The sequence below is a fragment of the Cebus imitator genome, unplaced genomic scaffold (assembly GCF_001604975.1).
Source record: "Cebus imitator isolate Cc_AM_T3 unplaced genomic scaffold, Cebus_imitator-1.0 Scaffold273, whole genome shotgun sequence".
Classification (NCBI taxonomy): domain Eukaryota; kingdom Metazoa; phylum Chordata; class Mammalia; order Primates; family Cebidae; genus Cebus; species Cebus imitator.
The window spans coordinates 2,087,142-2,100,339 of record NW_016107588.1 but is presented as its reverse complement, the minus strand read 5'-3'; the positions used below and the strand labels follow the sequence as shown (position 1 = coordinate 2,100,339).

At 50.1% G+C, this 13,198-nt stretch overlaps 1 protein-coding gene across 4 annotated transcripts; it reads right to left on the bottom strand.

The window, feature by feature from the left end:
* Nucleotides 1–4,418: 4,418 nt before the first annotated feature.
* On the bottom strand, nucleotides 4,419–11,576 carry MAGEA4 (MAGE family member A4). Of its 4 annotated transcripts, XM_037728637.1 has the most exons (4): nucleotides 9,856–9,936; nucleotides 6,956–7,061; nucleotides 6,065–6,137; nucleotides 4,419–5,989 (listed from the first exon to the last, which is right to left on the bottom strand). In XM_037728637.1, exon 4 carries the CDS (start codon nucleotides 5,922–5,924, stop codon nucleotides 4,965–4,967), a length of 960 nt encoding a protein of 319 aa, XP_037584565.1. In that variant the 5' UTR covers nucleotides 5,925–5,989; nucleotides 6,065–6,137; nucleotides 6,956–7,061; nucleotides 9,856–9,936; the 3' UTR covers nucleotides 4,419–4,964. The 4 variants fall into 4 exon arrangements, with proteins under 4 accessions (XP_037584565.1, XP_037584564.1, XP_037584563.1 ...); XM_037728636.1 differs by lacking the exon at nucleotides 6,956–7,061 and having other exon boundaries at nucleotides 9,856–9,975; XM_037728635.1 differs by lacking the exon at nucleotides 6,956–7,061 and having other exon boundaries at nucleotides 6,065–6,376; nucleotides 9,856–9,940.
* Between the last annotated feature and the right edge of the window lie 1,622 nt (nucleotides 11,577–13,198).

Sequence of the window (13,198 nt, the reverse complement as noted above, 5' to 3'; positions counted from 1 at the left end):
AGAATCTATATCAACTAATGGGCAAAACAGCCAGCTAGCATTAATGGCAATATTAAACTCACATATATTAATATTAATCCTAAATTTAAATGGACTAAATGCCCCAATCAAAAGACACAGACTGGCAAAATGGATAAAAAGCCAAAACTCATCAGTGTGCTGTATTCAGGAAACCCATCTCACATGCAAGGATACACGAAGGCTCAAAATAAAGGGATGGAAGAAGATTCACCAAGCAAATGGAGAGCAAAAAAAAAGCAGGAGTTGCAATGCTCGCCTCTGGTAAAATAGACTTTAAAGCAACAAAGATCTAAAGAGACAAAGAAGGACATTACATAATGGTAAAACGATCAATGCAACAAGAAGAGCTAATAGTCCTAAATATATACGCACCCAATACAGGGGCACCCATATACATAAGGCAAGTTCTTAATGACTTATAAAGAGACTTAGACTCCCACACAATAATAGTGGGAGACTTTAACATCACATTGTTATTATTAGACAGATTAACGAGACAGAAAATTAACAAGGATATCCAGGACTTGAACTCAGGTCTGGAACAAGTAAACTTAATAAACATTTATAGAACTCTCCACCCCAAATCTACGAAACATACATTCTTCTCAGTACCACATCACACCTACTTTAAAATTGACTACATAATTGGAAATAAATCACTCCTCAGTAATTGCATAGCATTTCACAGGTTTAAATGAAATATTGGTTGGCTGCTTGTTTGTTATTTTCCTCCCTTCTTCCTTCCTGTCTCCATTGTTAAGCACAATTATTGGCATAAAAGAGGTTTTCAATACCCATTTTTAGACTGCATTCTAGCCTGGGCAATAAAACAAGACTCCCGTTCTCTCTCCCTCTTTCTCTTCCTCTTTCTTTCTCTCTTTCATTCTTTTTTTTCTTTCTTTCTCTCTGTTTCTTTCTTTTTTTTCTTTCTTTTTCTTTCTTTCTTTTTTCCCTAGGGAAAAAAAAATAGTTTCAAAAGAGTTGTATATATGTAATGTTGTGGGAATAGCCCATATCCATTTTATGAAGTGACAAACACTAGTGGCAGATCAATATCCACATCATTATTCTCTTATATTAAATAAAAATAATATATTGTTATAGTTTATGTGTCAATGAAGAGCCTACAGTCAGCTTTAAAATAACACACACTAGATAGTTAATTGTGGGGACCCCTGAGGAGGGGGCTAAACCATGGAGAAGTTTTGCAAATATTAAAATTGTAAATTATCTACATTTCTATGTTTGCAATAAAAATATACAAACTATTACCTTTTAAATAAAAAATATTTACACCTAACAACAGAAATAGCAGCTGTGTCAGTTAAAGTAACTGCTAGCTCATACAACAAACCCTGAAATTTGAATGGCTTGACACAACAGAAGTTTATTTTATGCATGCCTAAGTTCTGATGCGGTTTGGCAGAGGCTCTCCATTCCCACATGACCCAGGGATCCGAGTTACTTCCACCTTGTGATTCCATCATTTCAACCTGAAGCTGCCATTTTTGCCATTTAAAGGAAGGAGAAAGCATGGAAATGGCACATTGGCTCTCACATGCCTGGATGTGACATACAGTGTTTCTGTTCATGTTTCAGCAGTAAGGTATTCTCACTTTTCTCCTCCTAACTGCAAGTGAACTGTGCTGTTCCTATGTGTCAAGGAAGGAGAGGAAGACAAGGTGTGGGCGAGTACTATAGTCTCCCCCATAAACTGTTACATAGTAAGTGCTCAATAAAAAGCTATAATTTTGTGCTACACAATCCACCCTATTTTTAGGAGGAGTTTCTGAGAAGGTCAGATTTGCCTTGAAGTTCTCCAGCTTGTTTGCCTTGAAGTTATTCAGCTTATTCAAGTGCCTAATATGTGACTGATGCTTTCAAATGTAGGATCACAACTGTCCCAGAATCTTGAAAGTCTCAGCAGGAAGGCTTCCCTTTGCAATACCCTTTACATTTTTAACTTTTATTTTAGGTTTGGGGGTGCATGTGAAGGTTTGTTACATAGATAAACAAGTGTCACAGGAGTTTGTTAGACATATTATTTCATCATCCAGGTATTAAGCCCAGTACCCAATAGCTATCTTTTCTGATCCTCTCCATCCTGCTACCTTCCCAGCCTCAAGTAGACATCAGTGTCTGTTATTTCCTTTTTTGTGTTCCTAAGTTCTTATCATTTAGCTCCCCCTAAGTAGGCTGAAAATATTCTCTTCCATTTGATTCCACCACATGCCTAAACTTCTGTCAGGTGCCTCTAGGCACACTGAAAGCCAGTATTTTCCTGTGGGGCAGCTAAGCAGATAAGAGGTAATAGAAGGCTGCTTAATTATTGCTTTTTCATCAGAGCTGACATGTATTCCAAGGAATCATTTTTCACCTCCTGGGGTACCTCAGGGATTTAGGAATTCAGCCTCAGTAAGTAGATGTTTGTTCCACTGGGACTTCCAAAGTTTTCCCTATCTAATATTCATGAGGGAGGCTTTGGTTTTAAACATTTCACCTGTGTATGTGTTCAGAGGTTAAATCCAAATAACACACCCTGTTCAACTCCAATTTCAAGTTTCAAGGTGGTTCCAAACGCCTTCTAACTTCAGGGTGACATGCCAAAAACTGATGGATAATATGGCAAATCAGACTCTGCTCAATCCATTTGGAAAACACTTGGATGAATGTGTTGAAGATAACCAGAGTGGTACACAGTTGTCCAAAAGTCACTGTCCCTGTGTGAAATTTTATATCAAAAAGGTTGTTGATATCATACGACTTCCTAGGTGAGAGATGGGACAGCCAGAGGACTTTTGAAAGAAGGAATGCTTCCTGTCAGGAGGTAAGCAGGTGATTCTGGGCTGTTCGGTGGCGATCAGTAACAAGCTGATCAGTAGGTAAGGTTCCAGAGTGAGACAGGACACATGGAAGTGACCAGGGGAAATGCACTGTAGTTCCAGAAAGTGCTGGGACTGAACAGAAATGCCCACCCATGGGCAGACTCAGCTCTCAAGGAACACAGTGCACACCAGGCCCAAATGGTGTTTGATTCTCATTGCCACCTTCTCCAAGTCTACTTTTAGTAAGAAAGACCTTGAGGTCTTTCTTTTTGTCACCTGAGACATGGTACGGTGCTGAGCAGAGAAGTGAAGTACAAGTCAGGAGGTCAGCCTGAGTCTGGTGGAAATGGGAACAGCATGGGCTTTCAAGGGATTCAGAACAGGGGTCTGGTTCCAGCCCTGTTCCTTACTAGCCACATAATCCTGGGAATACCCAGGAAATACCGTTATTATGTCCAAATTCACAAGCCCCGTGAGCCTTGAATTCTTCATCTGTAAGGAGATATGATAAGCCCTGTCTAGTAGGACTGTTGGAGTGTGTGTAATGTAGGTGAAGCACCTGGCTCAGGGCCTGGAATTAAATTAGAAGTTTAAGGAATGGCAGATGGCTGTTATTTCTAATATTATTTGACCCCAGACCCTAGCATTCTGAGATTTTGTTGTCGTTGTTCTCTAGGACTTATCAGAGAATATACAACTAAATAGGGCACAGAATAATAAACCAAAAAAGGAAGTCTCGTCCATAAAATTCAGTAAGAAATGCCTCACAAAGAATATGCTTCAAAATTTAGGTGTGTGGGTTCCCCAGCCAGATGCAGCTCAAAGTTCCTAGAATTTGAGTCAAAGACCAACTCCTTCCCTTGCTCCTAGCTGCTTTTCCATCCATGCCACTATTTTCATTCATTCTGTTACCACCTAAAATCTAGCCCATGCTTAAAATTGGTCAAATTGCACTTGAGATAACCTAATTAGAACACCTTTTTAATATTTCTGGTTCTCCCAGCCAGATGGAAAAGCAACTGGCCAGTGGTTTCTGGGTCTCCCTTCTGGGGAAACACACCCTTATGTCATAGAAAACCCTTGCAAATAATGGGTGTCCATCACCTAGCTCATGCACTGTGTTCAGCAATACTGGGACAAAAGTGCAAGACACCTTCCACTCCTGCCCCATATAGAGGCTCCTCTCTGTTCATCCACCGTCGAAAAGGATCTGCTCAGAGCAGCTTTCTAAACCAGGCTTTTCTCTCACCCTCTGAGAATCTGGCCCTGGACTCACCAAGCTTCATTAGAATCAACTCCTTCAAAAGAAAATGTAGTTTCCCAAAGCTCAAAAGGCCCCACACAGGGCATTTACACTCCACCACTCTCACCTGGAGCCCCACACCCACACCCCTCTCTTACTTTTCCTCTACATCTTAGAGGACTTATCGCCACTTTGATTATGTGACTTCAGCTCCTAGATTCTACCACCCTGTGGGTAGGGTGAGTCTGGCTTACCTTAGCATCCCCACTACCAACCCAGGGCCTTCCACAGAGCAGATACTCAGTGCATAGAGAAGAAATGAGCCAGTGAACAGGGAGAATTGTTTATTCAGATTTAAATTCTGTTACATTCACAAAGAAGCTAAAGGCAATCCAGGTATGCATATATATTTTTTAAATTTTACAGAATACACTGAGATATAAGGCAAGAATTAAGTATCTTTTAATTTCTTTATCTCACGTATTTTACTGTGAATTCAATCACATTTTTAATGCTTACTCCACTGCTGTTACTATGTCTCAATTCACAAAATAGAATGGATTTCCCAATCTGAATAGAAAACAAGACTTTTACTCCTTAACTACATAAACAGCAATATAGTTGACTACTATTTATAAACTTGCATGCTGAAGTTCAACCATCCATTAAAGGAACATTTGAACAATTCTAAAAGAAACAGAGATACATCTTCAAGTCACTCAATGAAACAGAAACCCACTACTAAGAGCGCTGACTACTCTACTCAGAGAAAAGAATGGGCCTCAAGGCACACGAGGCAGGGGAAGCTGCTGGACAGGGCCCTGGAAAGTGAACTGGCCCAGCCCCCTTCCCCCGGCCCTGGCTGCAACTCATCCTCAGACCCCCTCTTCCTCCTCTCTCAAAGCTGCATCACACAGGGATGGGTAGGGAATACGAACTCGCGCATTGACCTTGACAACATGTTCCAGGACCCTCACGTAGCTGGTTTCAGCAAGGGCCCTTGGGCCCCACAGGAACTCATAGCGTGCGGGATCACTGCCGGGCACCCGCCGGTACTCCAGGTAGTTTTCCTGCACCCAATCTTGGGTGAGCAGCTTCCTGGGCTCCCCATAGACACTGTGCTCCTTCCCATCATACACCTCCATCACACTCAGCTCCTCCCAGATTTCCTCCTCAGGGGCGCTGTAGCCCTCCATTGCGATCGTGCCCAGCACGAGTATCAGGAGGCCTGTCTTGGGCAAGATCTGATTATCACCCCCGAGGCCGTCGTAGGAGAGGCCCAGGCAGGTGACAAGGATATAGGACTGGTCGGTGGGGTCCAATTCCTTCACATCGATGCCAAAGATCATCTTCAGGGACTCGGAGGCTTTGCCAAAGATGACAGGAAAGTAGTGCTTGTAATTTTTGATGACCTTCTCCAGCATTTCTGCCTCTGTGACCGGCTCCTTGGCTCGATACTTGAGGAGCAGAAAATGAGCCAGCTCATCCACCTTCTTACTGAGTGCCGCTTGGAACGCAGACTCTGGGTCAGGAGAGGTGCTTGGCCCCTCCTCTTCTCGGCTGGTGCTGCTGGAACCCTTATTGGGTTGCCTCCAGCGAGTGAAGTTGACAGTAGTCGGGAAGGCAGTGTCTCCCTGAGGACTCTGGGGAGGACCTGTTGACCCAGCAGCAAGCACCTCCTCCACCGTACCTGCGATCAGAGTAGCAGAGGAGGAGGTGGCAGCCTCCTGCTCCTCAGTAGTGGGAGCCTGTGCACCCACCAGGCCCAGGGCTTCTTCTTGGGCCTCAAGACCTTCCTCAGGCTGGCAGTGTTGACTCTTCTGCTCAAGAGACATGATGACTCTGGTCAGGGCAGTAGGTGGGAGTGTGGGCAGGAGCTGGGCAATGGAGACCCACAAACCTGGAGAGAGAGGAACCGTGTGAGAGGCCTCAGCTGAGAACCGAACCTTGGGGACACTAACAAAGGCTTACTTACAGATCTTCTCCTTGGTGCTCTTCTGGGACCTCCAGGGAATCCTGTCCTCCTGGTTGGCCTGTCCCCTGAGAACCTGAAGGAGGAAATGAGGAGGCACCTCAGGGTACAGCCAGCCAGCAGAGATCAATCCTACAGGACTGAAAGTAGGGAGGGTGAAACCGGACTCTGGAGTCCATGTGTCCTGGGGCAGGTGGGACACTTGGTGTGCATTCAGGGGAAACATTCACTGCCGTCACGGCCTGTGCATCCTCTGCTCTGTGACATGAGGCCACTGCTTCAGACCAAAGCTTCACTGCCTGGTTCCTGAAGCTTCTGGGAGAGGAATCCATGGGCCCTTATGGTGCAGACTGCAAGCCCAGCCCTGGCCCCTCAGTGCTATCAAGAGGGTAGGCTGGACTCTGTGACATCCCCACTCTTATGGGGTGGATGGTCCCCTCTGTACACACTCTGGGACTTCACCTTTCTCCAGGCAGGGCCTGGATCTCACTCTTTTGCTGGCTTGAGAAACTCAGATCAAGACCTCACATGCCTGATAGGGAACAGGACACCAGGGATCCCATAACTAGCCACATGTGCCTAGGTCCTCTGAGGAAGGACAGCAAGAGACATCAAAATTCATTGGAACCCATGTGTCCTGGGTGAGGCACCTGCTTGATCTTCACCTCAATTCCTGGCAGGGCCTGGGACCCTCCCTCTACTGACCTGGGTCCAGCCCCTCAGAGCAAGGCCTCCCCCTCCATGACATCAATGATCCCAGGATAAGAGAGGGACCTCTGCAGACAGCCAATTCCATGCTCTCTGGGGTGACAACAGGAGCAGGGCTGATTTCTGTGAGGTCACCATCTACATTCTGGTCCTGGGGTACCCTCAATCCTCCCTCACATTCCTCACCAGGACTCTTGGCAGATCCTGGGACCACTGTGTCTGTCGACCAGACAAGGGTCCCTGTGTTGACCTGAATCACTCTCTGAGAACAAGGTCCTCATCTAGCTGAAATCTGCAATCAGAAGTGAGAAGTAGCCATATCCTGTCACCCCTGCATGCTGACCCCTTTGGTTCTGGGGTGAGGGTTCTGACGGCTGCCTGTGAGTTACTCATCTTTACTCCTGATGGGGCCTGCCCTTCCTTAACCCCCAAACCCCCTGAGATGAGTGGATATTGTCCCTTTACTCCAAGACCTCATTTCTCTGAAGGTTTCCCAACTTCCTGCCTGTGGTACAAGTAAGCTTGGCACCTAGGGCCATCCCTGCCCTGGTCCCTCCTGAGCTAAGAACACGGGACAGCCAGACTCTGTGGAATCCATTCTTTCTGAGCCAGGGTGTTCCCAGTCCTAAGCTGGACACACCTTGGGTCCTGTAGATCCTGGGACTCCTCCCTCTGCTGACTAAAGTACCACTCCTCAGACCATATTCCTCTCCTCTCTGTGACCTCCAAGGTGCAAGAAGCATAGGCTACATGTTGCTACCATGCCCAGGACCTCCCAGGGCTCAGGTCCCCACTGATCTGGACTCCAAGGTCCCCTGAGTCCTCCCTCCTCTTCCTTTCCTTGATCCTGGCAGGGCTGGAACCCACCCCTTTGCTGACCTGATTCTCCAACCCTCCGATTCCCAAGGCTGAAAGAGGAGGCACCTCATTCTCAGACAGCAGGGGGGAGGGCTCCCTGCCATGAGGTGCTGGGTCTCCTGAGGCCTCCCTCATCTCCCAGGAGGGCCAGGGCCCTCTGTCTGCTCCCCTGAGGCTCTGCTCACAATACCAAGCCCCTTCCCTCCTTTAGTCCTGGATCTAGATGTCAGGCTCCGAGTTCCTGACCACCATTCCCAGGTTTTCCGAGGGGTTGACTAAGGGAGCAAAAATGGATTCTGCAAAATGCAGTTGGGGATGGGGCTGGGGATGTGAATGAAGGTGGGGATGTTGGGTTGAGGTGTGGGTATAGGGCCCTCATTTCCCTCTCAGGGTCCTGATCTTTATGCCAGGCAGAGCCTGGGCCTTGCCCTTTCCTAAGCGGCCCTGCCCTAGGCAGACCAAGCTCTGACTCCAGATTCCCCTGTGGCTTTAGTGACACTGGGAGTGGGAAAGCCTACCCTGAAAGGTGGTCCAGGGCTGGCAGCAGGGGCTGCACTAGATTATTTTGGGCCCTGTATCTGGGATGGGAGCCTCCTCAGTCCTTCCTCTGGGTCTCACCTTGCCTCCTCGAAGAGCCTCGGCTCACTCCCCTCGGCCGATCTCAACTGGCCTTTCAGAACCATGCCCTCAATACTCTCTGGCCCACAATGTGACATCCCACCAACGTTGGAGGTTCCCTGCATTGACAGCAGAAGTGGAACTCGATTCTGCCCAGTGTGGGTGAGGAGCAACAGATGGGGAATGGGACAGCGAGGCAGTGGCGGATTTGTGGGAGTGGGGGTTAGAGTGGGATCTTGGGGGACCTCAGTTGCCTCTCAGGTTTCTGACCTTGATTCTTGACAACCTGGGCCATGCCCTCTCCTAACCAAGCCTTCCCTGATCACACCCACCTCTGACTCCAGGACTCCAAAGTCCCCTGTGGCTTAAACAAAGGCGTTGTGGTGGGGGCCGGGGAGGGAGCTCAGCCGGAGAAGTCTGCCCCTGGGTGGTCCAGGACTGGCAGCAGGGGTGGTGCTGGATTACTTGGGGCCCTCCATCTGGGGGGGGGGCCTCCTGAGACCTCCCTCAGCCTCTCACCTTGCCTCCTCAGAGCCTGGGCTCACTTTCCTCTGCTGATCTCAAGCTGCCCCTAAGGAGAACCTCGCTTTTCTCTAATCCTCAATAAGCAAGTCAGTGTCCAGTGGCATCACAACCGGGTACAGGGGGCTTCCCTGGATTGACAGCAAGGGCAGCAGCCGTAATCATCCAGGGTGAGGGTGGGGGTTCGGTGAGAGGGATGTGGGTGGAAAGACAGAGTGGATGAGGATCTAGGTTGAGGAATAGGGGTGGGAATGGCAATGAAGTGGCAGTTGGTTCGTGGGAGTGGGGATTACAATGGGCTCTTAGGGGCCTTCAGCCCTCCCTGAAATTCCTGACCTTGATGCGTGGCAGAGCCTGGATGCTGCCCTCTCCTAAGCAGCCCTTCCCCGGTCACACCACACCACACTCTGACTCCAGAGTCACTTGCATGGATGGTGTTGGGGTACCGGTAGAAGGGAGGCGGGAAGCTGTTGGTGGCCCAGCCTGAGAAGTCAGCCCTCGAAGGGTGGTCCAGAGCTGGGACCCTCTACCTGGGATGCGGGTGTCCTGAGTCCTCCCTCAGTGTCTCCTCTTGCTTCTTCACTGAGCTCCGCCTATCTCAAGCCACCCCTCAGACCCAGAACCTCACTTCCCTCTAACCCCCAATGCGCAAGTCAGTGGCATCACATGCGGGTACCCAGGGCCTGCCTGTATTTAAAGCAGGGGTGGAACCAGATTCCACAGGGATGGCGATGAGGGCAGAGAATGAGGGTATGACGGTAGTGGTGAATTGGGGAGGGTAGGGGTGCTGGTGGGGCATGGGGATGGGAATGGGAATAGAGTGGGGGATGGGAATGGGGGACACTCAGCCCTCTCCTAGGGTCCTGACATTGATTCCTGGTAATCTGCCCCCACCAGTCTTGCATTGATCACACCAAACTGAGGCTCCAGAGGCCCCTGCATCTTAAGAGGCAGTGGGGTGGTGGGCCCCCCCAACATTGAGAAGTCCACCCACGAGGGGCCCAGGGCTGACAGCAGGAGTCGTAAAGGATTATTTGGGGTCGTCTACCTGGGTTGGGGACCTCTTGAGTCCTCCCTCAGAGTCTCACCTTGCCTCCTCACAGAGCCTGGGCTGCCTTCCCTCCGCCAATCCCAAGCTGCTGGTCGGACCAAGAAGTGCGCTTCTCTCTAACCCCCTAATGCGCAAGTCAGTGTCGTCACATCCGGGCACGTGGGTGTGACGGGGTGGAACCGGATGCTGCGTGGATGGGGGTGGGGGTCTTGGGGTGGGGGATTGGGGTTATGAGGGTGGTAGGGGGCTGGAGAGAATGGGGTGCTGGTGGGGGATGTGAGGGCGGATGGGAATGGGAACGGGGTAGGGGATGGGAATGGGGTTGGGGGTCGCTGAGCCCTCTCCTGGGGTCCTGATGTTGATGCCTGGCAGAACCTGCCCCTACCAGTCTTACATTGACCACACCAAGCTCTGACTCCACATTCTCCTTCAACTTAAGTGGCAGTGGGGAGGTGGGTCCCCCTACACTGGGAAGTTCCCCCCCGAGTGGCCCAAGGCTGGCAGCAGGATTAGTGCTGGATTATTTGGGGTTGTCTATCTGGGTGGAGGCCTACTGAATCCTCTGTCGGCGTCTCACCTTGCCTCCTCACACAGCCTGGCCTGCCTTCTCTCTGCCAATCCCAAGCTGTGGGTCAGCCCGAGAATCTCAATTCTAACTCCAGTGAGCAACTCAGTGGCGTCACATCCGGGCACCTGGGACTTCCCTGGGTTGACAGTGGGGGCTGAACCGGATGCTGCTTCTGTGGAGGTGGGGGATGGGGTTTTTGAGTGGGGGATGGGGATATGAGGATGAAGGGGGTTGGGGAGGATAGGGATGCTGGTGGGGGATGGGGATGTGGATGGGGCTGGAAATGCAGATGGGAATGAGAATGGGGTTGGGAATGGGGAGTGGGGATTGCTCAGCCCTCTCCTAGGATACTGAAAGATCCTGTCCCCACCAGTCTTGCAAAGCTCTGACTCCAGAGTTCCCTGGGGCTTAAGAGACAGTGGGTGGTGGGCCCCTCCCAGACTCAGAAGTCCACCCACAGGTAGCCCAGGGTTGGCAGCAGGAGTGGTGCTGGATTATTTTGGGTCGTCTATCTGGGGTTGTCAGTGTCCCACCTTGCCTACTCACAGAGCCTGACCCTATTCTCTCTGCCAATCCCAAGCTGCCAGTCAGCCGGAGAATTTCCCTTCTCTCTAACCCCCAATGGGCAAGTCAGTGGCATCACATCCAGGCACCTGGGGTTTCCCTGGGTTGAAAGTGGGGTCGGAACCGGATTCTGCTTGGATGTGGGGGCGGGTTTAGGTTCACGGGGGCTTGGTTTTTATAGGGTGGGGATTGGGAATATGAGTATGTGGGGGATTGGGGAGGATGGGGTGCCGGTGGGGATGGGGGTGTGGATGGGGTTGGGAGTGCAGATGGGAATGGAAACGGGGTAGGGGATGGTAATGTGGGTGGTAGACCCTCAGCCCTCTCCTAGGGTCCTGACATTGATAACTGCAGAACCTGCCCCCACCAGTCTTGCACTGATGACACCAAGCTCTGACTCCAGAGTCCCCTGCAGCTTAAGGGGCAATGAGGTAGTGGGTCCCCTCCCAGACTCAGAATTCCGCCCATAAGTGGCCCAGAGCTAGAAGCAGAAGTGGTGCCAGATTATTTAGGATCATCTACCTGGGGTGAGGGCCTCCTGAGTCCTCCGTCAGCGTCTCACCTTGCCTCCTCACAGAGCCTGGGCCGCCTTCCCTCTGCCAATCCAAAGCTGCTGGTCAGACCAGACCAGGAATCTTGCTTCTGACCCTCAACGCGCAAGTCAGTGGCGTCACATCTGGGCACCTGTAGCTTCCCTGGGTTGAAAGCGGGGGTGGAACTGGATGCTGCCCTAGGGTGGTGGGGGGATGGGGTTTTTGAGTGAGGGATGAGGGTATGACGGTGGTGGGGGGTTGGGGAGGATACGGGTGCTGCTGGAGGATGGCGGTGTGGATGGCGTTGAGAGTGTGGAAGGGAATGGGAATGCGGTTGGGGATGGGGATGCGAGTGGAGGACCCTCAACCCTCTTTTAGGGTCCTGACTTGATGCATGGCAGAGCCTGCCACCCCCCTTGCCTCGTCACAGAGCGTGTGCCCGCTTCCCTTCGCGCATCTCGAGCTGCTCTGGTCAAACTGACAACCTCGTTTTTCTCTGATCCCCAGTGCACAAGTCACGACATCACATCCGGGTCAGTGATGTCACACCTGGGTTGACAGCAGGAGCGGAACCAGATTCTGCCAGGGTGGGAGTTGGGGTGGGGTTGAGACAAGGGATCCTGGGGGTAGGGGTTGGGGTAGGGGTGCCCCTGGGGTGGGGGTGCCCCTCAGTCCTCCCTCAGAGTTCTGACCTTGATTCCTGGCATAGCGTGGACCCCTGTTCTCTGCCGGTGGTGTCTGCTCCCTTCAGACCAAGGTTTTGACTCCAAGTCTCCTGAGGTGGCAGTGGGGTGACAGGTGTCCTTGGGCGACAAGGCCGCTGGGATCTTCGGGGACTGACAGGAAGAGCTAAGCTGGATTCTGTGGCTTCTCTATGTGGGGGAGGGTGGACCCTACGTCCTCACTCAAAAGGGTCCTCTTCCTGCGTCCTAGCTCTTTGTTGAAGTGATAGGTTGGACGTGCTCTGTTTATCTCATCTGAGCATTTATCTCCAGCAGTACCCCTTGCAGAAGATGGCTGCTGGTACCAGGCGAGGTGTTCCCTGGGTTGCTGCAGCACCTGTGATTGTAGTGACTTCTGGGAGAATATACATACCTTACCCCGGAGGCTCCTCCCCAGCCAGAGGTGGACTTTGCAAACCCTTTTTCCTCAAAGAAATATGTTTTGCATTTTTTCCAAGGATATATGTAGGTAGCTATATATATATTTATTTCTATGAAAGAATACTTACCCTTAGTATGCATGATTCACTCTGACATCCTATTCAACTTCTATTCCATTGTTTATGTTCTGGTGAAAGAATTATTTAAACATGTCAATTCTTACCCACTAAGTTGGTTTCAGGTTGTTATTAGCAGAACTCTGGAACCATGCTGCCTTAACCAACCCAATTTTCCTGGTGTCCTGCTATTACCCTAGGGCTTCTGGCACCGTGTTTTAAGGTGCTGCCTCAGATTGTGCAATGCAGTGAGGTAGAAATTTTAAACGTTCATCCTATTCGTTCTGTCATCTGATGTCTAGGCAGGCTATAGACATCTTCAACATCCCTGCCACCAACCCTCTTCCAATTGACACCGCCCCAAACACAAGTACTAGTTCAACACAGTCTTCATTCTCACCTAGTGCTTTCTCTGTTTTGTTACTTAGATTTTATTGCTGATATTGTTGTTTTTTTTTTTTTTCTTTCTTTTTCTCTTCCATAATTTTCCAGAATT

Bases quoted from the DNA above. Each gene is read 5' to 3' on its own strand.
- MAGEA4 (XM_037728635.1), bottom strand. From the start codon at position 6,287: ATGTTTCCCCTGAATGCACACCAAGTGTCCCACCTGCCCCAGGACACA. The intron at 5,990-6,064 runs GTAAGTAAGCCT...CTCTCTCTCCAG, and splicing joins GAGCACCAAGGAGAAGATCT to GTTTGTGGGTCTCCATTGCC.